This window comes from Gigantopelta aegis, chromosome 6, assembly GCF_016097555.1.
Source record: "Gigantopelta aegis isolate Gae_Host chromosome 6, Gae_host_genome, whole genome shotgun sequence".
Classification (NCBI taxonomy): domain Eukaryota; kingdom Metazoa; phylum Mollusca; class Gastropoda; order Neomphalida; family Peltospiridae; genus Gigantopelta; species Gigantopelta aegis.
The window spans coordinates 45,655,289-45,681,512 of record NC_054704.1 but is presented as its reverse complement, the minus strand read 5'-3'; the positions used below and the strand labels follow the sequence as shown (position 1 = coordinate 45,681,512).

Sequence of the window (26,224 nt, the reverse complement as noted above, 5' to 3'; positions counted from 1 at the left end):
ATTGTGGGTGGTTGGGTGGGTGGGGTATGTATAACATGCTACATCGTATTCGGGAACCTATTTAGTTTTAGTTTTTAAATGAATACTCAGTAAATTAACTTTATAAATTGATTGCATGATATAGAACATATCATTTAATTCATAACCATAACGCTTCTTACATAATATGGTTGCCACGGTTACAAAAATGGCTGACGAAAATATGTTCCAATATTAATTCCATAGTTAACAAGTTAACTATATAGTTTACAGTAGTGCATTAGCTTTTTACAACTCATTATCATCATAAAAATAAAACACAGATAATTAAATAATCTCAAGGTAATTTAAATGAGATTATGATTTAAATATTTTACAATTAAAATTAAAATTAAGGTATTTCGGGGCGGTTGGAGGGGGGGGGGGTAACATTAGAATCGAATGTAATGTAGTTGTTATAGTTTCTAAAAATAACGTTTGTTAGCAGTATACTCTTTTGGGGGGCACTAGTATGATCCAAATGCGACTGTCATTACGTCTTGGAATTAATATACTTCCAATGTGCAATGGCAGTAGGCTAATACTGCGTATAAGGCAACATAATATTATACCAATAAAGATATTTTAAAACAAAAATCAACTGAATCTAAAAATTCTGACCACAAACATTCTTATTAATAATTATGTGTTTTCACTCCCTATTTTTATTGTTAGAAGTATACATCAATATGTTGAATGTTGATAGGCGTTGGGAGCGAAGGGGCAGGGTACAGCCCCCACCCCACCCCACCCCCCGTTCAAAGGCGATCTAAATATGGATTTGAATGATATACATGTATGTGTGTGTGTGTATGTGTGTGCGCGCGCGCGCGCGCGTGTGTGTGTGTGTGTAGATAGATAGATAGATAGATAGATAGATAGATAGATAGATAGATAGACAGATAGATATATACGGTAGATAGATAGACAGATAGGGAATAACTGGGGCTTTATCCTGCGAAGGTTAGAATGGCGAATGTAGCGAGGCTCTGTCACACACACATGTACACACACACCACACCACCACCACCACCACCACAACACACCACGCACACGCCAACAAAAAACCCACAAACAGACATAATTCTACTGAATAATATAGAATTGAATATATTTTTTAAAAAGTATGGGGACTGTAATTTCGATATTTCAGACCCATTAGTATATATTATGGATATTTGCTACATTCGGTGACATTTTAAGCCAATAGATCAAATATTTCTAAAATAGCAACATATAACTTATAAGTAAGTAAAACAAATGCCACGCATATTGCACATATTTTCACCCTGACTAGAGTCGCATTTAATAACTGGCCTCTACAGTTTTCACCCCCACCCCCTGTTTCCGGCATCTTCAGATGCTAGGATTTTATAATGGGGGCTACCCACATTTGAGAGAGGGGGCACCCTATACTGTCTACGAGTCGTGTTATGGGGCGACAAGTAAATAGAAACGGTGGTGGGGGAGAGTACTTCTAATGCATAGTGACTATACATGTGTAGGCCTATGTGTGTGCGTGCGTGTGTAATGAGAATATATTCTTGCCACTTCAACTTCTGGGGTTTGGACAGTGTCTCCTAATCCATTTAAGTCCGTATATAATTTAGTAGCTCGAGTATCGTCTAGCCGTGGTCTACAGCTAGAGGACACTCGAGCTAATAATTTAGTAGACAGTGTATGTGTGTGTGTGTGTGTGTGTGTGTGTGTGTGTGTGTGTGTGTGTGTGTTCTTGAATAGCCTACATACGCACATGCATACATACACATACTTACACGCATGCATACATGCATACACACACATATACATACATACATACATACATACATACATACATACATACATACATACATACATACATACATACATACATATACATACACGCATACGAGTTACTAGTGCAAAACTAATTCTGGAGTGTATTTTTTTTAGGTCAGGTCAGGTCATAGGTTTTAGCATGCACATTCAGAACAAGCTGTGGTAGCACACGCCTGTCATGGGCGCAGATGTCGACTTGCGCCGGCTCCTGCGTCCTGGGCCCCGCTTCACGAAGTGATCTTAGCCCTATGATAACCTTAAGTGCATTAGGTAGCTGTGCACTTAAGGTGATCTTAGCGCTAAGATTGCTTCGTGGAACGGGGCCCTGGACAGAAAAGGGGTTAGGTGTGGGAGAGGGGTCCGCCCGCGCTTTGCAAGTGCAAGAGAGCACAAGCAGCCTGACCAGGGTCGGTAGCGGACGGGTGATTTTTTATTAGGCTATGTAACCTATAAAGTATAATATTAAGTGTGGTCCCCCTCTTAAAATATATCCTAGATCCGCTCCTGTCTGTGCCCCGATTTAGTGTTCGAGTTTACGATTTGTGTTATTCAAGGGAAGTAAGTCTAAATGTAAACGATTAAAAATCGTGTTAACTGTTTAGAAGCTGCACAACGAAGATCACTGAACATTATAATATAAAGCAACTATTGATTTAGGATACATTTTGTTAAATGGTAAGGGTGGTGGCACTAAATAAAACCTATATGAATCATTGAACAGGGGTGCAGAAATGGAACATATTTCACTAGCCCGTGGCGGCGCCGGACCACAACTGAGAACCAACTAATTTACTAAAATTTAGTTCGCAATAAATTGAATAATTTCTACTAAGCCTGAGGTCGACGACAGTCAATTTTATTACCCTTGTTTTGGCTTCGTACACAATAAACAAAACATATCCAATGATAATTTTTTGATACGATATATTTGACAAAAAGTACTTTTTATTTCTTTTATTTTTTAAAACTAAAAATTAATATTTTGTCCAGAATTATTAAAACTATAAACATACAGACCTTTAAACACTTAAAACAGTCATAGAAATTTGACAAGGGTCAAGGTTAGTAGACCAGTTTTAATTTTAATGTGGCAAAGTGGTGAACCGGCAAAGCATTGTAATAATTATAATACAACTAATTTAGAATTGAATGACGTCAGTATTCCAGTGACGTCCTTACAATAACCATAAACTGGGTACATGAAGTTTCTGTTTTAGGAATACTGGAAAAATTCCAATGCAAAATTGCTATTGAAATTTTTTTGTTTGCACATTACTAATGCACCTGGATGTGTTTGAAGAAAATCTTGTGATTACAAAATTGTACCTTTTATGAAATATGGATTTCAAGTGAAATTACGATAAGATATGCTATATTTATTGTGTACGAAGCCAAAACAAGGGTGTGAAAAGTGACTGTCGTCGACTTTAGTCCACCAGTCTATAGACTAATATATTATTAATAATATTATAATATACAGTGTCTTCACTTCAAATTATTAATATAGGTATATCAGGGGTGGGAAATCTCCTTGGTTCTGTTTTCCTTTTATGGAGCATTGCGTTTCCTCGCTTTTTAATCATCCTTTCCTCCAAAGTGTGTCAGATGGCAAAGATTTTAAACTAGGATTTCAAGAATTTCCAGGACCCCTCTAGATTTCCGCTTTTTTGCAGTTCACTAATTCCTACCCCTAATATACTGACAAAATATTATTAAGAACATCACGTGGCAAACAAAATCAAAAAGACAGATCGCTCGTCGAACTGGTAGTTGCATTTTCTAACTCGTCTGTCAGAATTTTTACTCGCATTTGGCGAGCATCCGAGTACTTTCTGCACCCCTGATTGAATGTCATTAATATTCTCTTTTGGCCGTTTTGGGATTAGCAGTGCAAAAGAGGCTTAGTGGCAGTGCACGGGTCACATTAAGGAAATACTTTTCTTAACGTGCACAGTGAGTTACTTCCCTCTATGTAGCAAATTTAAAATGACGCAGAATGTTTTTTATATTGTTGTTTGAAGATTTATTTTACAAGTTAATGATGCAAGTACTTCAATCAGGATTTTGTGAGCATGGTAGATTATACATTTTTGGTTTGTGTGACCATTTGTTGCACTATTTTGGTTGAGAAATGGTTGAAACATGGTGCCACAAGTTTTGAATACCAGCTATATATAGGGTATGTAACAAGAATAGATCCGGATGTAGTAAGAACCACACTAACTACGTCCGTCCGGATTACTTGCCACTGTTAGTGTTCACTATTCCCAGTAAATGAAGGAAGGAAAGAAATGTTTTAACACATTTTATTTACGGTTATATGGCATCGGACATATGGTTAAGGACCACACAGATATTGAGGGAGGAAACCCACTGTCGCCACTTCATGGACTACTCTTTTTGATTAGCAGCAAGGGATCTTTTATATGCATCATTCCATAGACATGATGTACCAGTTGTGGTTCACTAGCTGGAGCGAGAAGTTCCCAGTATTCATTTGGCTAAGCCAATACACCATTATTACTACTTGCCCTGGCAACAATAAAGAAAGCTTTACTAACTGTAAAGTGTGATGCTTTATTCTTTATTGCCACAATCCAGGGCAGGAGTTAGCCTGTGGTTCTTGCGTGGCAGGATCAAACCATCTCCATGTATCCATTGAACTGATTGTTTTTTTTTCTCATTTTAACCAGCGCACCACAACTGGTCAAAGGCCATGGTATGTGCTTTCCTGTCTGTGGAAAAGTGCATATAAAAGATCCCTTGCTGCTAATGGAAACATGTAGTGGGTTTATTATGAATGTGTCAGAATTACAAAATGTTTTAATATCTATAGTCCATCCCATCCTCCTATAAATATGTTTATTGTAAATAATTTCAGTTTTGTTTGATTTAAGAAGAAAAGTAAAAGTGTTTTGGAAATAACAAAACTATGCTATTTTTGGGTCCAATTTAGAACAAAAATCAGCTAAGAGAGAAATAAATAACTTGTAGTCATTTTCATAGCATGAAAAAAGGCATTCCCCGTGGGACGGACTTTAATAGCTGATGATTAATTAATCAATATGCTCTAGTAGTATCGTTAAACAAAACAAACATTATAAATTTGCACAGTCCATTCACAAAATGGAATGTTATGGTCAGTTAGTAAAGCATACCCTGTCTGGGTAGAGCCAACCTTAAATCTGGTAGTTTAACTACTATACTGCCAAGGCCAGTCCTCGACCTATGAAAGACTCTCTTAATTTTGTTTTACTGCAGTCATTTGATTACACTGTTAGAGGGGCAGGATCTAGCTCTGTTGGTAGAGTGCTCTGCTGAGGTTCTTGTGTTGTGAGATCGAACCACCTCAGTGAACCATTCTCGGGGGGGGGGGGGGGGGGGGGGGGGGGGGTCTTGTTCCAACCAGTGCACCAAGACTGGTATAGCAAAGGCCATGGTCTTGTCTGGGGAGAAAGTCCATATAAAAGATCACTTGTTGCTGAGTGAAGAATGTAGTAGGTTCCCTCAAAGACCACAAGGAAAAAATTACCAAATGTTTGACAGTCAATGGCCGATGATGAATAAATCAATGTGCTCTAGTGGTGTCGTTAAGCAAAACAAAGTTGTTGTTTTTTGACGTTAGTTAATTTAACCAGTGTAGTGTTAAAGATGAACAAAACTTTGCTATTTTGCATACTTTAGTTTAGTGATGTTCCAGTGATCAGTTATAATTGAAAATTGATCGGTTTACCTCTACCAATGTGATGATCGATGATAAAAATCCATAATTGATTGTATGGGAAAATGTTAGCTGTAATTATTTTTCCAGTTCAGTTGATGCAGTCCGTGTAAATATGTTTGTTGTCATATTTAGAGTATAAGTGTCTGTATATTCAATGTGTTTCTATTCATTCTAATAGTTGTAGTAGCCCATACTGGAATTTACAAACTGCAATTTATCTCCAATTAATTTTGTTATATGTACAAAAAAAATGAAATGAAGGTTGAGCAATTGCAAATATTAGAATGATCAGAGAAGCTATTAAATATACAGACATTGATATTCTAAAGACGAATATGTATTTAATATTTAATTTTACTGGTTAAAAAGGTTCTTTTAACAGAAACTGTTCAAACATTATCAATGGTAGCAAACTTAGGACAGTGCCTTTGATATGGCATCATATTACAAAAAACGTAAAATAGTTTCTGCTGTGCATGTTGTGTAACTGGTTGACTCAGGCTTCTTTTGTGAACAAAATATGCTAGCCAAAGATCAGTTTTTGTTAAAATAAGTAAGTAAAATGACAGACATCCGGAAATGTAGCATACATCAAATACAAATGTAGATAACTAAGTTAACTATGTCACCTGTTTCAGTGGGTGAAACATTTAGTATTAAAGCATACTGCAGGAACTGTTCAAAGTTTATGAAAACAAGTATGTTTTAAAAAAAAAATATGTGCTTATATTTATAATAATTTATTAAAATGCTCTTAAATATTTGTAAAGCAAAATATAAAATAAAAACCAATGTTAACTGATAACATTTTTGAAACTTGAATATAACAAAAATGTATATTTGTATGCAAATGTTTTATCAGTTATGCAAATTAATGGTTGTAATGGTAAAATTGTGTAGTTAAAAATATAAAATCATTTAACGCATTCAGAGTTTTAATTAATAACACAAATACCCAGAAATATAATTGTTAAATAGAAAATGTGAAGGATTTTTGTAAATGCACCATGGTATATTTGTTATTTGTAGGCAGAGAGAAAGGCTGTTAACAAATATTATCCACCCGACTGGACTCCATCGAAAGGCTCCATCAATCAATATGTGGGTCAACATCCGTTACGAGACCGGGCTCGGAAACTTGGACAGGGAATCCTTGTCATCAGGTGAAGTGTTTTTCTTTCTTATATGGTTCTAAAGGGGTTGGGATGTAGCCCAGTGGTACAGCACTCGCTTGATGCACAATCAGTCTGGGATTGATCCCCATCAGTGGGCCCATTGGACTATTTCTCTTTCCAGCCAGTGCACCACGACTGGTATATCAAAGGCCTTGGTATGTCCTGTCCTGTCTGTGGGATGGTACATATAAAAGATCCTTTGCTACTAATGGGAAAATGTAGCGGGTTTCCTCTCTGAGACTGTATGTCATAATTACCAAATGTTTGGCATCCAATAGCCGATTATTAATAAATCAGTGTGCTCTAGTGGTGTCATTAAACAAAACAAACTTTAACGTTATATGGTTCTAAAGGAATAGTGCTATAGAAGTTTTATGTGCAGCTGACACTGTGCGTCAGTTATTATGGGTTAGCAGGGATCGAAATCAGCGGCTTGCGAAAAGCAGTCAATTTTTTAAGACCTAGCAGGTGAGACAGAAATTCACCTGCTAAAACCACACAAAAATTGCAGGTAAGAGACAGATGTATGAACGATCATCTCATCTGCTATTTAGCTTGTGATTCTGCTATTTTAATTCTATAATGCTCAAAAATACATCTCAGAGGTCCTGCATTTTCATATACGATCTGAAGCCCTTCTTTTACCCCATGCTGTCTCATTTCCAGCAGGCCATATTGTTTTCTTAGCAGGACATATTTCTTTTGGCCTGCTTTTTAAAACAAAATAGCAAGAGGTAATATTTTAATTCCTAATTCGAGCTCTGGTTAGTAAAATTGAAAATCTTAATGTAACCGATGTTTCAATTGAAAATGTTCAGTACTATAATTTAACAAATATTTTCATTCTTCTGTTTTTAAAATACATTGTGCCTAATATCAAACAAAATTGGAGTCACATTATAGTTCATTATAATTGAAATTTGTTCAATGTTTTGCTGTTGTTGTTCTCAGATTTGAGTTGCCGTATAACATATGGTGTGGTGGTTGCAACAGTCATGTTGGGATGGGTGTCCGATACAACGCCGAGAAGAAGAAAGTGGGGAACTATTACAGCACCCCGATCTACAAGTTTCGCATGAAGTGTCACCTCTGTCCTAATTACTTTGAAATTCAAACAGATCCACAGGTAGATGGCAATAACAAACACTTGTAACTGTAATATTAATAAATGTTCTTTCGTACAACATAAATTTTATGGCTCTATTTGATGATAATAATAATACTTTATTTATAGAATGTAACTCAATTAGTCAACACTTTTCTTCTCTGAGGCCTTCTCTACAATTCTAGGTTTAAACAATAAAATTTAGGCATGCATGTGCATACACACGTACACAAATACAAATATACAAAAGGATATACAAGAGGCTTCCTTTTTTAGCATACCACAACTCATAGGTTGACTATTTGAATAAACATGTCCTGTAAATATTGAGGAACATAATATAGCTATAGCTGTTGGGATTTTTTAATTGGGAATCGAGTATATTCGTTAACCCATTATTCTGGCATTGGTTATATCTTTTGTACATTTATTAACAAACTGTGTGATTTGAAATTGATACAATACCTGTTTGTAACAAGTGTTTCTGCTGTTACCATGATGGTTGTTTTTGTGACAGAATCATGACTATGTCATCCTGTCTGGTGCTCGCAGAAAGGAGCAGAGATGGGACCCCAAAGAAAATGAACAGATTGTTCCTGAAGGTAAGATAGTTTGTCAAATCTCTGCTACCAGGGCTTCTAGAATTCTTAAAAAATCCACTAGTCATGGGATCAGTGATTTAAAAATTGTTCTAGTCATGATTAAAAATTCACAAGTCCTACTTTAAATAAACACAATTTTACTAATAGTAATGATTGGATATGTCACCTAAAGAAGGTGATAGAGGTTAAAAACTCTTACATTTAGAGGTGGGGATGGGTAGGATGGAAGGAAATATTTTATTTAATGACACACTCAACACATTTTATTTACGGTTATATGGCGTCAGGTTAGGATATTCATAATTACAAAATAGACCAGTATAACATTTGACCCAAAAAAAATCAGTAGTCATTGGGCAAGGCGATAAAAGTTATTTACTAGCCCCATGGGAATGGGGCTACCATAATTTAGAAGCCCTGCTACTACAGAAACATTGTCAGTCAATTCTGTTTGATATCACTAATAAGTAAAACTGTAAATACTGGTATCACTTACTACAATCATCCAATGGAAGAATGTGATACGATTTAGCTCAGTGGTAGAGTGCTTGGCTTAAGTGTTTGGGTTCTAGAATCAAATCTCCTCGGTGGATCAGATGAGTTTTTTTATTTAATCTAGTATCAAATGCCAATGTATGTGCTGTTCTGTCTCTTAGAAAGTGCATATAAAAGATCGTTTGCTACTATTTTTTATTTTAAAAAATATATATTAACACCCACCTGAAAAATGATGTCACTAGTTAACAAAATGTTTTAAATATAATTGAAAATAGGAGATTTTGTATATGGAAGCTGCCTACAATTGACCCTTTGCTGATCACTGAAAATTAGCCTGTATATGTCTTTTAATTTCTTTTCAACACATAGATAAAGCAACCCAGAAAAAGCTTGCCACTGATGCGATGTACAAACTGGAGCATGGGTCAGATGACAGTCAGATGAGCAAGTCGAGGATGCCGAACTTGGCAGACATTGAAGACACGAAGGAGGTGCACAAAGAAGACTACCTTTTGAATAAATTGGCAAGACACAAATTTAGGGTATGCTGTATCTAGTAATATTATACTGTAGATTGTATAATCCCAACCAGTGCTCAAAGACTGGTATATCACACGTATGTGCTGTCCTGTCTCAGAAAAAATGCATTTAAAAGATCTCTTGCTGCTAACAGAAAAATGTAGCAGGTCTCCTCTAACGACTATATGTCAGAGCTATCAAATAGCCAGTGATTAATAAATCAATGTTGCCAAGTGGTAATTGTGTGTTACATAAAAGTAGTGAAAAAAAGAATATGCTTATTAAAACTGCAGTTGTGTGTTTATATAAAGCGGCATACTCAGTATGCTAATAATTGCACCAACTTGTTATATTTGTCCATCCTACAAAAATCGGAACGTATAAAACTAAAGACGTTCCGATTTAGGTGATCTCACACTATATGGTTTGATTGCATGCAATAAATTGATGCAACTAATTGCATAATGAGTTTGCCCCATAAGCAATGACACAGGATGGGAAGATTGAGGGTGTAGCTTTTAGGTTGTCTGTATGACCTGTTGTGAACAAATATTTTGATGTGTTTAAAATTGTTTTTGGTAGGAGGAGAAGAAATTGCTTCAAGCTGTGGAGGCTAAAGACAAGGCTCTGTTGGTGAAATCATCACTTGACATAGCACTGGTCAAGGAGACCGAGGAAGACAAGCGGATAGCTGGTCTTATGAAGTATTCAGTAACCGAATGTAAGTTTCTAGAACTGTTATTAAAACATAATTGATATTTAGGCCACATGAGATTAGCAGTGTGTTTAGGAGAATGAGCACTTGCAGGGGCTTGTAGGTGCTTACAATCGATCCAGTATATATTCTGAGTCTACAGTGTCTGCAAGTTTTTGCTCTCTTGAACACGATACTGATTCACACTGCTGTGTATGCATGAATAACAGGTTAATATGCGTGTTTAATTGTGTGCAAGTATAAAATGTAAGACAGGATAAAATAAATAGTTATGTTGAAACAGATTTTGCATCTATTGACTAGCGTAAAATAACATCAGATCAGTGTTTGTACCAAGTTAAATTGTATCCTTTGGGATGAGGCCAACCATAGAAATAAGTTATAAATATTGCCCAGATTCTTTTATCTTTGTTCCCCCCTTTTTAATATAAAACAAATAAAACTAAAATATAAGGCATATTAACCATATGTTAAAAATGATGGATTGGATTGCAATAAAACACATTTATGTAAGGATAACCTGAGTGCTTGTACATTTACCTTTTGCTTTTCCCTAATCCTTATGCAGTGTTCTCGCTGGATGAAAATTAAAGCAGGGCAGCCGCGCGGTACCACACCCTTCAAAAAAAAAAACGGGGGTGGGGGGGGAGCTTGGTTACCATACTGTTGTGTGTTGGTAGACTTTGTGGAGAGACATATTCCTTATTTACCGGCGTCGTGGTTAGACCATCGGTCTACAGGCTGGTAGGTACTGGGTTCGGATCCCAGTCGAGGCATGGGATTTTTATTCCAGATACTGACTCCAAACGAGTGAGTGCTCCGCAAGCCTCAATGGGTAGGTGTAAACCACTTGCACCGACCAGTGATCCATAACTGGTTCAACAAAGGCCATGGTTTGTGCTATCCTGCCTGTGGGAAGCACAAATAAAAGATCCCTTGCTGCCTGTCGTAAAAGAGTAGCCTATGTGGTGACAGCAGGTTTCCTCTAAAAAAACTGTCAGAATGACCATTTGTTTGACGTCCAATAGCCGATGATAAGATAAAAAAATCAATGTGCTCTAGTGGCGTCGTTAAATAAAACAAACTTTATTTATTTATTACTCCTTATTTATACGAAATATAAACAGACTCATCTTTTAATTGAACCGAAGATGTTATCGGTCTGACATTCACGGGCAGTTCCGGTTTTGCTGAACCGATCAAAGTTTTAATATTATTATTTTAATAAAGATTTCATGATATACGAAAAACAATAAAGATGTTTGTAAAGTGATCCCCTAATGTCGGATGCATTTTTTGTTCTTTCCATTTTCATCGAATGAATCGATCGCTGTGATAAAATATTATCGCCAGCTGATAAAAAGTAGTTTCATTTTTGTAAAGGCGGTGAATATATTATTTGGCACCCAAGATAAATGATTTTAATAATAAACACTACCACTTCCGTTATTTGTATAAGCGGTGATATCCCCTCAACATGAAAAGTTTACAATATTTTATAAAGAACTGCTGAATAAACAGAATGACATAAAGTAAAAATCATCAGTTACAACCAGTTATATCTGCAATTGAGGACAAAATATCAGACGATAGTTAGTGGAAACAAAAGACAGAATGACCTTTCTGATCACGTGACAAATTTGCCGCCAAATAAGTGGGATTTTTTTCAATCGGAGATTGCCGAATCCATCAAAAATCAATCTAATTAAAATTAGCTCCACTATTACATGTGGATCTAACACCAGCCAGTTGGAGCTCATGTCCACCAATCAAAACCTTACTTGCAGAATCATGCCAGTGATTTAAAAATAATTTGAAAACATTCCGAATTATCCTGAGGGTATACGACATGTTTCGTGTGAATTACGAATGCCTTAAAACATGTTTTATTTTATAAAATAAATAATTTGTAATGTAAAACTGAAGACTGATTTAGTTGGGGTTTTTTATAAATAAATAAATAATTTTTAATGTAAAATTGAAGACTGATAACCCATCCCGTACGTATTGGTATGGTTCGCTGTATTATTAGAATTTGTATGCTCCCAAATAACGTTATAAAAGGTGAAATATTACCTGGACATTGGGGACTACGCAGTGTTGTTAGCAATCCGATTAAAATTAGTTCTACTGGTCTAAATAAGGCATTCGTTATTCACATGAAAGCATTGAAACATATCGTATACCCTCAGGATAATTCGGAATGTTTTCAAATTATTTTTAAATCACTGGCAGGATTCTGCAAGTAAGGTTTTGATTGGTGGACATGAGCTCCCAACTGGCTGGTGTTAGATCCACATGTAATAGTGGAGCTAATTTTAATTAGATTGATCAAAAATAAAAATGTTTTCATTGCTCATATAAAATATAACTTTTATTGTGTGTATTAAACATACAAATGGATACAGGTATGGGGCAAAATAGAGGTTGTTAATGATGCTGATAAATTACGTTACGGTAACTGTCGTAAATCTTTCGTCAATTGAAAAAAGTGTGCATTTGGAAATAGCAGAGATAGGTGCTGTAAAATAAAGAGGGGCGCAGAAAAATAAAGGAGGGCGGAGAACGTGAAGGGAGGGCGGCAAAATGGAATAGCTGGACGGGCCGCCCTGCTTAAATGGAGCAACGAGAACACTGCTTATGTTTGTCAAAGCCCCCACCCCCACCCCCAAACCAAAAAAAAGATAAAGAAAAAAAGAGGGTATTTGCCCTTCCATAATATGTGTGTATGTTACTTGACATTTGTATTTTGGTTTGATGCTAAATTGTTTATTTCTTTAGCATTTGAAGAAAAGCAGAAGGAGAGAAGAAAAGCCATTGAAAAAAGGCCTTTGTTTAAAACAGCCAAGAAACCCTCACAAGATACAGTTGAGAAAGATAATAAATCCACTTCTAAATTGTTGGAGCTAGCAAACAGTCTCAACAAAGGAAACCCTTTTGACAGTCCACTGAAAAGAATAACTACTGAAAAAAGACTTTTAGGAATCAAGAAAAAGGAAACACCAAAAAATAATGCAAGGAGCCCTGAAATGAACATTTCTGATTCTCTACAAAGTGGTGAACATTTGTCTGCAGTAAATAACAGCACTAGAGATCAAACCATAGTAGAAGCAAATAGCACTGAATTGACTTCAGAAACATCCAAAGATGTGAGTGAAAAAGTGAACTGTGATACACCCATCACTTCCCAGAGAGAGATTTCTACAGAAGTCAACACAAACAATGCTTTGACATCACTCATATGCACCTATTCTGACAGTGATGATGGAACCTAGCATCATTTATTAAATATGTTCCTTCTCTTTAAAATTTGTCATGCATTTGTTTCTGTATTTTAACTTTACTTTTTTTTTTTTTTTAATTTGATTTCATTTACACCAGTATAGGCCCATCTTCATACGTTTTTTTTAAAACCTGGTTAAGCATCTACACAATGAAAAAAGGTGAGGTAAATTGGATACCGAAAATTTAACTCGAGTTACTCCACAATAGTCGGACTATGTTTTTAACTAGGTTAACTTTACCTACGGTTTTACATTCCAGTGTAAGACCGATAACCCATGTTAAATGGTAGTGATTTCACTATAGTGGTCTCATTGCAGCCAGTGGACCATGACTGGTATATCAAAGGCTGTGGGATGTGGTATCCTGTCTGTGGGATGGTGCATATTAAAGATCCCTTGCTACTAATGGAAAAATGTAGCGGGTTTCATCTCTAAGACTAATATGTCTAAATTACCAAAAGTTTGACATCCAATAGCTGATGATTAATAAATCAATGTGCTCTAGTGGCATTGGTAAATAAAATAGACTTTTAACTTTCATTATAGTGGTGGCAGTTGCTTAGTTCTGATTACACATTAAAATAAACGTTTGTGATAACTAGAAATCTAAACAAACTAAAGAAAATAAAAGTGATGATAAAGGTGGTGAAATAAAGCCTGAATTGGACAGCAGTTGTAAAATTCAGAGATGTCGTATGCCAGAGACATAAATATGTTATGTAGACACAACACAGATTAAACTCAGTTAAAATAATTTGGTTGTATTTAACCCAGGTTAAAACACTGCATACAGACGCAGTATATATGATTTACACTGTAAGTGGTTATAGCCTTCATGTTTGGCACAGTGGCACAAAGCCAATTTGCTATAATCTTTGGAAAGAGGACATAACCACTGAATGTATAATGAACGACTATGTCTTTTTTTTTTTTTATAATTGTATTTGCTCACCTGTATTTAATATGTAAAATATTACAAATGACCACATGGATAGTGATGTGTGGAGTACTGTAGAAAAAGAGACGTATATATAACAAACAATTATTGCTGTTAGTAAGTTAGTTTCGGCCATGCTGGATTGTGGAGAGATCCTATAAACAGCAGTGGATTATTTTATCAGGGTGTCCAATATCACCATTGTTTTAATTAGTTGCTTAATATCACATCTTAAAAATAATAACAATTTGATCACATCAAAACAACTGATAGAAATATTAATAAATGCATTTTTAAATACAAGTTTAAAGCAGTAAATGTGATCCAGTAACTACACAATATTTATGACTGTTTATTAATGTTGAGTAAGATCCATAAATATCTAAATATTAATTCATGATTCAGTCATATTGCATAGTTCAGGTGCTTTTTCCGGTTTTAAACAGTAACACAGAAAGTAATGTACAACTCCTGCAATTTGTCAAAACCTGCTAAGACGCCTGCCCCTGCAACACTTCTCAGAATGTTTGCCCCGGCTCCCTTCATAAAGGACATGTAGCCCTCGTGCTTAAAGATTTGAACAGCACAGTCCACGGATCCCGTGTATTTGACCGCCTGTCCAGAAGTCATCATCATTCGCCGACGAACCGTGTCGAGAGGGTACACAACAAGTCCCGCTGAGATCGTCACCATGTAGCCAAGCAAGAACGAGAGGATGACACTGGCATTTTCTCCCAGAACAATTGGCTTGAGTGTGTCGTAGAATCCGAAATACCAGCCTCTGTAAATGAACATGGCAAAACAGGAGATTACAAAACCTCTGTGCAGTCCAATTATGCCATCTGATTTGAGAGTTTTACGGTACACGTCGATCAGACCTTTAAACTGCCTGTCACCGCCGATTGCTTTAGTGTCATTGGCCATGCGCGTTCGGACGTAGTCTAGGGAGTACACGAAAGGCAGTGACAACGCACCAGCAATGGCTCCAGAAAAAACGTTCTTTGAAAACTTCATACCATGCGAGTCTTTGCTGCTGGCTTTAAAAATGATTTTGATTTTATCTTTGAAGGCAAAATTGAGAGCCTGTGTAGGGAAGTACCGGATACAGTTAGCCAGGTTTCCCCTCCAGAAGGGAAGGATTCCCTCAGTCTGGTATGTGCGTAGAGTACAGTCCAGGATGCCTCTGTAAGGCCTAGAAATGCGACCAGCCTTGAGCATCTCATCTTGACTCTGGACTAAAAGTTTGACACGTTCTATAGGAGCAGCTGCGGTCTTCGAAATGGTCGCGGCGAAACCACTGATCATGAAGTTGTCTATGAAGCGTAACTTTGGTTTCTTAGCCGCAGACATCTGGAAAACAAATTTTAAAAAATAGATTAAATTACTGTCTGCTTGATAATAGGGCCTACAATGAAAATATTAGTTTAATGTTCATCGAAATTAATATCTTACGAGAATGTGCCGTACGCGTGCGGTTAGGATACGACGATTGAAATCGATGATTTCTAAAATAATCGCTCGCGTCTGGTTAGGATACAGTTTTAATGGTGGGGGAGCAGTTATTAATAGTAAACAAACACACGCGCGCGCACGCACACACATTTGTAATAAAACAATTTATAATGTTTATAATCAACTTGTATTAAATCACTGTTTTAATAACATGGAGATTTATGATTCACTTATGACTTGTGAATTGTCGGGAGTAAAAAATATATATATTCAATCAAATCCATGTTTAGATCGCCTTTCAACTGTGGGGAATGGGGTATCGCATACTATGGCTCATCTAGAGTAGGATGGGGAATAACTGGAAAATCCTCTAGCCGTATTCTGTTGATGTTAACATGACATCCCTCAATCCCGCTTCCGACGCCTATGGGGAATTCTATTTATCATAAACAGACATCACTGAACAGAACTACAACAGAATTCCAACATAATTAAGCGAAACATGGGAATGCACGGCTAAAAACACTGAGGAAGGAAGGCAATGGTTTATTTAACGACGCACTCAACACATTTTATTTAGGGTTATATTGCGTCGGACATAAGGTTAAGGACCACACAGATATTGAGGGAGAAAACCCCCTGTCGCCACTACATGGGCTACTCATTTCGATTAGCAACAAGGGATCTTTTATAGGCACTATCCCATAGACAGGATAGCACATACCACTGCATTTGATGTACCAGTCGTGGTGCACTGACTGGAGTAAGAAATAGCCCAATGCGCCCACTGACGGGGAAAACTACGGAGGATAACGTCGTTAAATGGTCACCTGATAAAGGTTTGTCATTGAAACTTTGCATTCCAACGACACTTATTCCTTACCGTGACCATCTGAATGACTTTATTAGTTTCACTGGTCTAACTATTAAACCACTAGAGCCGATATTTTAATCAGATTAACATTCCTTAAAGATATCTACCCAAACAATACTACAAACAAGACTAAATGAACAAAACAAAACCAATATTCAAACATGTACTTTGTTGAATTACTGGCCGATTTTAATAATTATAATATATTAAAATTGACCGCAAGTACCTTTCGGTTTATCGTTGAGCTGTGTAAGTATAAAATAACAAATTGGACAATGTGCACACATTTTTTCACGAGTCGTACAGAGTGACATCCATCGATTAGCTAATGAGAGGTCACGACCTCTCCAAAGGCGTAACTCACATTGTAGATTACGGAAATTATCCCATGAACATCTCTCCCAACGCGGTAGCTATAGGCCTATGTATATCTACCTACCTCAGTACCTATGTAATTTTATTGAGATCTTAAGTTAAAGTACACAGTGGCTTGTAGCGATATGTGCCTCTATATATACAACATGCTATATATTGTAAATGTATTCATTTGTTGAAACTCCGTAAACATTGCTGCCCCTTGTAGTAAAATGTAAACAAAAACGTCAAACACACCATGTGCAATCTGTCACGACTGGTACCTTCTTTACTGTTGAGTAAAATAATGTTAGCGTAAAGCATGCGGTCACCAGTCTATTAAGGTTTCACAACACATTTTGGGTTTTCATTCTTTATTTCTGTATAATTTTTTTATTATTTTAAAAATGTTACAGTTGCAAGAAATATGTTTGTTCTTTGTACACAACTAGTATATGATGAACTAGAAAACTTTATATCAAAAATGCTTTACCAATGAGAACACACTCAACATCTACTGTATTATACTAAAACGATGGTCGATTGACTGACAATTTTCTCTTCCCACAGCCCGCAGTCCTTTTCTCCAGGATGAAATACACTTCTTTTAAAATTACTTTAAATGTTAATTTTGCACCCAACATTCCCAAATGTTCTTATAAAACTCTTTTAACAGTAGAATTAAACACACGACCCTCGGGGTGGGGGTTTGGTGTTGTGGACAGACAATGGGCTATAGAAAAATAAATTAGTAAGACAATCGACAGTTGTTTTAGTACATACAGTAAAATGTTTAGTTCGTCGTCAATGTCGTGGATCAAAATGGAAATTTTACACTCAATAGATAACAAATTAGATTTTTGCATAATTGTAATAAGTTACGAAATACTTTTTTTCATTATTCAACTTCAAAATGATTACGGCGTGGTTTTTTAATCGCACAATATATGGGTCATTCTACAAAAAGTGTCACTTTTATGTCCCTGCACAATTTCTTTGTTATTTATATAGAAAACTAAATTTGTTGTCTGTAACGATACCTTATTAATAATATCATCCTGTCATAGCATTTGTTTCTCTCTGGTAATCAGCTTTGATAGAGATTTTATTCGAGATTAGTGTAAAATGACATTGTATGGTGTTATCTGTCCCAAGCACAACACTATACATAACATACACTGTTAAAATATATAACAGAACTGAAGACATAACACTGAATACCTTTAATGTAATACATACTGATGGCTGACTCACTAAAGAAGGAATCTTGTAAATATGACCACTGACTGGAGTAAGAAATAGCCCAATGCGCCCACTGACGGGGAAAACTACGGAGGATAACGTCGTTAAATGGTCACCTGATAAAGGTTTGTCATTGAAACTTTGCATTCCAACGACACCTATTCCTTACCGTGACCATCTGAATGACTTTATTAGTTCCACTGGTCTAACTATTAAACCACTAGAGCCGATATTTTAATCAGATTAACATTCCTTAAAGATATCTACCCAAACAATACTACAAACAAGACTAAATGAACAAAACAAAACCAATATTCAAACATGTACTTTGTTGAATTACTGGCCGATTTTAATAATTATAATATATTAAAATTGACCGCAAGTACCTTTCGGTTTATCGTTGAGCTGTGTAAGTATAAAATAACAAATTGGACAATGTGCACACATTTTTTCACGAGTCGTACAGAGTGACATCCATCGATTAGCTAATGAGAGGTCACGACCTCTCCAAAGGCGTAACTCACATTGTAGATTACGGAAATTATCCCATGGACATCTCTCCCAACGCGGTAGCTATAGGCCTATGTATATCTACCTACCTCAGTACCTATGTAATTTTATTGAGATCTTAAGTTAAAGTACACAGTGGCTTGTAGCGATATGTGCCTCTATATATACAACATGCTATATATTGTAAATGTATTCATTTGTTGAAACTCCGTAAACATTGCTGCCCCTTGTAAACAAAAACGTCAAACACACCATGTGCAATCTGTCACGACTGGTACCTTCTTTACTGTTGAGTAAAATAATGTTAGCGTAAAGCATGCGGTCACCAGTCTATTAAGGTTTCACAACACATTTTGGGTTTTCATCCTTTATTTCTGTATAATTTTTTTATTATTTTAAAAATGTTACAGTTGCAAGAAATATGTTTGTTCTTTGTACACAACTAGTATATGATGGACTAGAAAACTTTATATCAAAAATGCTTTACCAATGAGAACACACTCAACATCTACTGTATTATACTAAAACGATGGTCGATTGACTGACAATTTTCTCTTCCCACAGCCCGCAGTCCTTTTCTCCAGGATGAAATACACTTTTTTAAAAATTACTTTAAATGTTATTTTTGCACCCAACATTCCCGAATTTTCTTATAAAACTCTTTTAACAGTAGAATTAAACACACGACCCTCGGGGTGGGGGTTTGGTGTTGTGGACAGACAATTGGCTGTAGAAAAATAAATTAGTAAGACAATCGACAGTTGTTTTAGTACATACAGTAAAATGTTTAGTTCGTCGTCAATGTCGTGGATCAAAATGGAAATTTTACACTCAATAGATAACAAATTAGATTTTTGCATAATTGTAATAAGTTACGAAATACTTTTTTTCATTATTCAACTTCAAAATGATTACGGCGTGGTTTTTTAATCGCACGATATATGGGTCATTCTACAAAAAGTGTCACTTTTATGTCCCTGCACAATTTCTTTGTTATTTATATAGAAAACTAAATTTGTTGTCTGTAACAATACCTTATTAATAATATCATCCTGTCATAGCATTTGTTTCTCTCTGGTAATCAGCTTTGATAGAGATTTTATTCGAGATTAGTGTAAAATGACATTGTATGGTGTTATCTGTCCCAAGCACAACACTATACATAACATACACTGTTAAAATATATAACAGAACTGAAGACATAACACTGAATACCTTTAATGTAATACATACTGATGGCTGACTCACTAAAGAAGGAATCTTGTAAATATTTTCCGTATTCAAAAGATGGTGGGCAATATAAGCTTGTCCCTGGAGTTTTATGTCATTGGTGTTAGGCCCTACTGTATATAGTTATGAGAAAACAAAAGAAACTAAATGCTCTCTGGATAAAACATTCTACCGGTAGATATCGGCCATCGAACTTATTTGTGCAAAACATGAAACATATACATGAACAGTTGTGAATAGTTTTCTTTAAATGTCATGAATGTTTTGTGAAAATTTAAAAGTAGGTTTATTCACTGTCATTGGTGTTACGATCGTATGTAGGCCTAATGGTTAATAATTTTAAGAAACTTTTTGTATGTTATTGTAGACATCGTATGTCTGCTACAACATGCACTTTTTCAGTTTTCTCAACTGTTTCTTTAGAGAGCATGAATTGCACTTATTTGTCATTGGTGTTACCTGTCATTGGTGTTACCAGGTACTGAGTAACACCAATGACCATTAGTAACACCAATGACAATGTGTTTGAATAAGATGCTGTTTTCCTCGCTTTGCATAGTTTTGAAAATTAAAGGGACTTGCGCAGCAGCATAGTTGCATAATGGCACTTTGGGTCAAATAAATGTTTTGCTGGAGTGTAAAGAGTATATCTTCAACGTCCCTAACTGCGTTATGCTTGGTTCGCGCAATTAACATCCGATTTGTTGTCGTCTGCTTGTCGTTCATTTGTGAGGTTTTTCTTCAGTTAGTGAAGATTTCCATTAACAATAAAGTTCAGACAAGTAAGTATCTAAATATAAAACTTTACAAACCCTAAAATCATTAAGCTTAGGATACTATAGTCTGTCCCATCCTTCTACAATTTAAATGTGGTTGTTTTGGGGGTTTTGTGGGGGGTTTTAATTTTATTATTTTTTGTTAATAATTCCAGTTTGGTTTGACGTAAGAAGACAAGTAAAAGTGTTTTGGAAATAAAAAATAAATACTATTTTTGTATCCAATTTATAAAACAATCGGTTAAGAAATAAATAGCATGTAGTAAATTTTATAGTAGGCCTAGGGGGCCTATGAAAAAAGACGTTCCCTGTGGAACCGTTGGTAAAACGCGGACCGGACCGGAACGCTGGACAAACTGATTTTTTCCTTTAAAAAACAAACAAAAATTAAACAAAGTGTTCGTCCATTGTGCATAGTTCAGAAATATATATTTTATCATGTAGTTATTTAAAAAAATTGAAAATGTCGAACGGCGCATGCGCGAAAATGTTATTTTTCCAAATGCTAAAAGCAGTTAGAAACTACTAACCTTTCCTGTTTAAGAGGTTAACTTTATCATAAAGAAAAGTTAAAATCATACCGAAAATGTATTACCAAGTTGTAGACAAATATCGGAAAATTACATTACGTATGTTTTCATTTCCAATAAAGGCTATTTAAAGTTTATTTTTAAAAATATTGAATATCGTGCATTAAAATAGCTCTTTAGTTAAAAGGAAATAGTTAATTCTTTTGAATAATGACGCAGTTCTTATGATTTATTACTTGAATAGTGACATAATTTGTTTGATTTGCTGTATAGTATAGTGTATGTACTGAAAACAGAATGACAGATCACGTATTTATAAGGCGTCCTCGTTTTCTGAAAATATTTGGAACATTTAATGTAGAGTTTTGCAGCGCTTGCGTAAAAGCAAAAAGTAGGAGTACAACATTTTACTCGTTATTGGGAATACAAGTATACAGTAAAATAGATTTTGAGCCTTGATATAAACACGAAAATAACTGCATAAATTAATGAATGAATAAATCTTTAATATTTAAACAAAATTAAAATTCTGTATCTTAATTTAGTATATTTTTTAAACTGTCTGACTGGCCGTATCTTATCAATACAGAAACATACAATTATTCTAATAGGCCTTTAATAGTTGTAGGCTAAAGAAGAAAAAACTGGAAAAAAACCATTTAAGGAAATATTAATTACATAATTTTGTTAACAAGTAGTGTAGTGGTAGTCTCAAGAATAATAGTATTTCCAGGATACAGTCTTGAATGTCATTGGTGTTACACATTGTCATTGGTGTTACTTGTTTTGTCATTGGTGTTACGCAAGAATATTTTAGCTGTCATTTCTCAAGAAACTTTATTTTTGAAATTTAAATTGTTTATTTAGGAAAGCATACCGTCTACCTTTATGACTGATGAAATTTATTTTGAAGGAAGCCATATTTTTAAATAATTAAAACTGCCACAGTGTATAGTTTAAGTCACATACAGAATATCCGTGTGGAAATTCACAATTACACCCTTGGGTAGTTTTTAATTCTAAAGTTATTCCATATAATTATGTTATTATGGACACCCAAATAACACATCCATGTGCTCTTGATCACTATAAACCAATTAGATCACACTACCCCACTTGTCCAGTAACACCAATGACACAATGAACTTGTTCATAGAGTAACATGTATCTGCACGTGCAGGCCGATTACAGTTCTGCGTGGCCAGATATAATTTTATGTTTCTTTGTTCATCTAGTTTCCAAAAGTTAACAATAAATATTGATATATTTTAATTGTTTTATCTTGAATTTGTATTTTGAAAAGTGACGCTTTCTGTAGAATGACCCATATATGGTGATTCAAGAAACACCTTCCACATTTTTAAATTGAGCAGCGAAATTTTTTTATGCAAAGCAGAGCGTTGATATGTTTCTTAAAAGCTGTTTAAATAGTGTATTAATTTTGAATTGATAGTGAAATTTTCATTTTTTAAAAATGCGCGATTCAATACATAATGTCAACAAACAAAAAAAAGCAATAGCAACAAGAATGTAGGCCTATTCAACTTCAACTTACACCATGTTTATACATGTGTGTGTGTGTATGTATATATATATATATATATATATATATATATATATATATGAGCCGTCACACGCGAAAACCTACAACTTAGCATGATGTCAGAAACCGAGTAAACGCGGCTCATACAGGCCCGTAGCCAGCCATTTTTGCAGGGGGGGGGGGGGGGGGTGCGTTGAAATATTGGGTGGAACTAAATTTATATCATGGGTGAATCCAGCGACCGAAGGGAACGAAAGGTCTAAGGGATTCGGAGACATGCTTCCCCGGAAAAAAATTAAATGTAGATGCTCAGAGGTGCATTCTGGAGCTATTTGTGATGGATTTTTAATATTTTATTTCAGGTATTTTGAGGTCGTAGCGCGTAAATTTATTCATAAGATTTCAAGAGCAATGCACTTTAACTACATTAAATGTGTGGCACGTTGTGAAAACCTACCTGTGTTCGACTATGGGCCAGGTATGACTGAGCAGTGTCGCACTCATTACATATAGGCAAAACTCAGCCTGTCCACCCCCCCCCCCCCCCCCCGAAAAATGTGGGGCAGTATGATGAGTATAATGTTATCATTAACAGACAAGGATTCATAGTTTGAACTGAATCACTAAACGCGCGTGTGGTAAAAAAACAACAACACAAAAACAACAACATCAATGTGTTTAAATGTTGGTATTGGGCATAGCTTTCGTTTTCTATTTGGTGTATTGACGGCATGGGCATTGACGTCACATGTAAACGCGGAAGTAAAAGTTGACATGCTGTTTGCGTTGTTTGTTTTGAAGAATTTAGACGATGACATCTTCTTCTTTACATGAAGATTAGTTTGAAGTAAACATATATCTGTATGTAAATATTGTTTGGTTACTATTTTGTATTTTGTACCTGAGAACATTGGTCGAGAGCGTTAGCGATGACATTAGTACTTTGATACTCATTTACAAGCAGAGGGAGAAGTCCTATATATCGATATGGTATGCAAATATCACACGTTTTTATAACGTACTTGATTATACATAACATAAAGTTCAGCAACTTTTCCAGAAGTTATATTCAATATTCATAAGTTAGACCAAACATCAAATTAGGATCGTATCGGGTTGCATGGGTCTACCACTCGGTTAGGCCTACCTGTTCTGTGGACTACAATCAACACCACCATTTCTACTCCTATTTCTATTTATAATCTAAATACTGAGAACTAAATCATATATTATACGTTAATACTAAATTGAGTATGTGTATAATAGGTTTGTTTAATACCTTTCAAGATTTTAAGAGCAGGTCAGAAGAGAGGGAGTTAAATTTGCCTTTATTAATCGCCAGCTTCATTCTTGATATTAGGATCGATCCCCGACGGTGGCCCCATTGGGCTATTTCTCGTTCCAGCCAGTGCTACACAAATGGTGTAACAAAGGCCGTGGTATGTACTATCTTGTTTGTGGGATGGTGCATATAAAATATTATTTGCTGCTAATCGAAAAAAGTAGCCCATGAAGTGGCGACAGCGGGTTTCCTTTCTCTATATCTGTGTGGTCCTTAACCATACGCGTGACGCCATATAACCGTAAATAAAATGTGTTGAGTGCGTCATTAAATAAAACATTTCCTTCATTCATTCTTGATAATATATCAATAACAGAAGTTAATCAAATCTACCTTAATGCTAGTAGGTACTCGGTTCGTACCCCAGTACCGGCTTCCACACAGATTTTGTTTTAACAGTTTAGTGAAGAGTTGTAAGGCCATTACACCGATGTCTCTTTCACTAATAACTAACCATTAACTAGTGTCCTGGAAAGGCAAAGAAAGAAAGAAAGGCATGTTTTATTTAACGACGCACTCAACACATTTTATTTACGGTTATAAGGCGTCAGACATATGGTTGAGGACCACACAGATATTGAGAGAGGAAACCCGCTGTCGCCACTTCATGGGCTACTCTTTCCAGTTAGCAGCAAGGGATCTTTTATATGCACCATCCCACAGACAGGGTAGTACATACCACGGCCTTTGATATACCAGTCGTGGTGCACTGACTGGAACGAAAAATAGACCAATGGGCCCACTGACGGGGATCGATCCCACACCGACCGCGCATCGAGCGAACGCTGTACCACTGGGCTACGTCCCGCCCCACACCTGGAAAGGCAGTCCAGAAGTAGTAGAGGTGGCACTTGAGCCCCATGTATGCAAATGAGCTAGGTCACGTGACCTGTCCTGCGCTCTGATTGGTTGACCTCTAAGGGGCGTGGCCTCTTCCGATTGGCTGACCTTTAAGTGACCTAATGACGTCACGTTCAGTACACATCGGGGTCGTGCAGCTGGCTGACCTTTAAGCGTGGGGACGCTACTGGGTTAATGACTTGGACAGCTGTGGAAACCTGACCTTAGTGTCAATAAACACCGGATGTTGGTAAGATTGATGGGTGTGTTAACCGTCGGGGGTCCTTTGATGTACAGGAAACAGATGGTGCGGAAGTCGTTAATGACCCCTAGGGTGGTGTCGAATGATGGGGGTGTTTATTTAACTGTGACAGCCGTTTGATGTACAGGAAACAGATGGTGTGGAAGTCGTTAAGATGGCAAGATGGATTTGACAGGTGTGGGTTGATTAAGGAGAACCAGTCAACGGGGAGTGGAAAATTCCAGAGGAAAAACCCCAGGGTTTTGCCAGATGTCGGGGAAAGGTTTGAAACGTGTCCATATAAGGCGTTCGCCATGAGTCATCCCAGAACGTGTTCAGACACGTCTTGAGTGAGGTCTCTGCATAATGAGAAACAGTCAACGGGGGAGTGGAAAATTACAGAGGAAAATCCCCAAGGTTTTGCCAGATGTCGGGGGAAGGTTTGAAACGTGCCCATATAAGGCGTTGGCCATGAGTCATCCCAGAACGTGTTCAGACACGTCTTGAGTGGGGGTCTCTGCATAATGAGAAACAGTCAACGGGGGAGTGGAAAATTACAGAGGAAAATCCCCAGGGTTTTGCCAGATGTCGGGGAAAGATTTGAAACGTGCCCATATACGACGTTGGCCATGAGTCACCCCAGACAGCGTGTTCAGACACGTCTTGACTTCCAGATAGCGTGGGGGCGCTACCGTGGGGGACCTATAAAACCCCCATATTCAGGACGCTTGCCATTCGCTCAGCGACACTGCTAGAGAGAAGACGTATACCGTTGATGAATGATATTCACGTTCCTGTGTCTGATTGCGCTGTACTTGGAAAGAAGAAAATGGCATCGGGATATAACAGAAGCACTACAGAGGGCATTTGTCAAAAACGAAGAAAAAGAAACGAG

The 26,224-nt window shown here is 36.4% G+C and overlaps 2 protein-coding genes across 6 annotated transcripts; one reads left to right on the top strand and one right to left on the bottom strand.

Moving 5' to 3' along the window:
- Positions 1-499: 499 nt before the first annotated feature.
- On the top strand, positions 500-13,483 carry LOC121374578 (coiled-coil domain-containing protein 130 homolog). The gene is made up of 8 exons (XM_041501683.1): positions 500-551; positions 2,137-2,243; positions 6,590-6,723; positions 7,687-7,861; positions 8,358-8,442; positions 9,310-9,482; positions 10,042-10,180; positions 12,956-13,483. The coding sequence occupies exons 1-8, from the start codon at positions 500-502 to the stop codon at positions 13,447-13,449; spliced, it is 1,359 nt and encodes a 452-aa protein (XP_041357617.1). The 3' UTR covers positions 13,450-13,483.
- A 1,188-nt stretch (positions 13,484-14,671) lies between these two features.
- LOC121375693 (ADP,ATP carrier protein 3, mitochondrial-like) lies at positions 14,672-19,095 on the bottom strand. Of its 5 annotated transcripts, none has more exons than XM_041503279.1 (2): positions 19,080-19,095; positions 14,672-15,745 (listed from the first exon to the last, which is right to left on the bottom strand). In XM_041503279.1, the coding sequence occupies exons 1-2, from the start codon at positions 19,080-19,082 to the stop codon at positions 14,834-14,836; spliced, it is 915 nt and encodes a 304-aa protein (XP_041359213.1). In that variant the 5' UTR covers positions 19,083-19,095; the 3' UTR covers positions 14,672-14,833. The 5 variants fall into 5 exon arrangements, with proteins under 5 accessions (XP_041359213.1, XP_041359214.1, XP_041359216.1 ...); XM_041503280.1 differs by lacking the exon at positions 19,080-19,095 and adding an exon at positions 17,086-17,428; XM_041503282.1 differs by lacking the exon at positions 19,080-19,095 and adding an exon at positions 17,169-17,427.
- Between the last annotated feature and the right edge of the window lie 7,129 nt (positions 19,096-26,224).

Coding starts and splice junctions, on each gene's coding strand:
- LOC121374578 (XM_041501683.1), top strand. CDS start 500: ATGCGACTGTCATTACGTCTTGGAATTAATATACTTCCAATGTGCAAT. Junction 552..2,136: donor ACTTCCAATGTGCAATGGCA/GTAGGCTAATAC, acceptor TGATCTTAGCGC/TAAGATTGCTTCGTGGAACG. Junction 7,862..8,357: donor AAATTCAAACAGATCCACAG/GTAGATGGCAAT, acceptor TTTTTGTGACAG/AATCATGACTATGTCATCCT.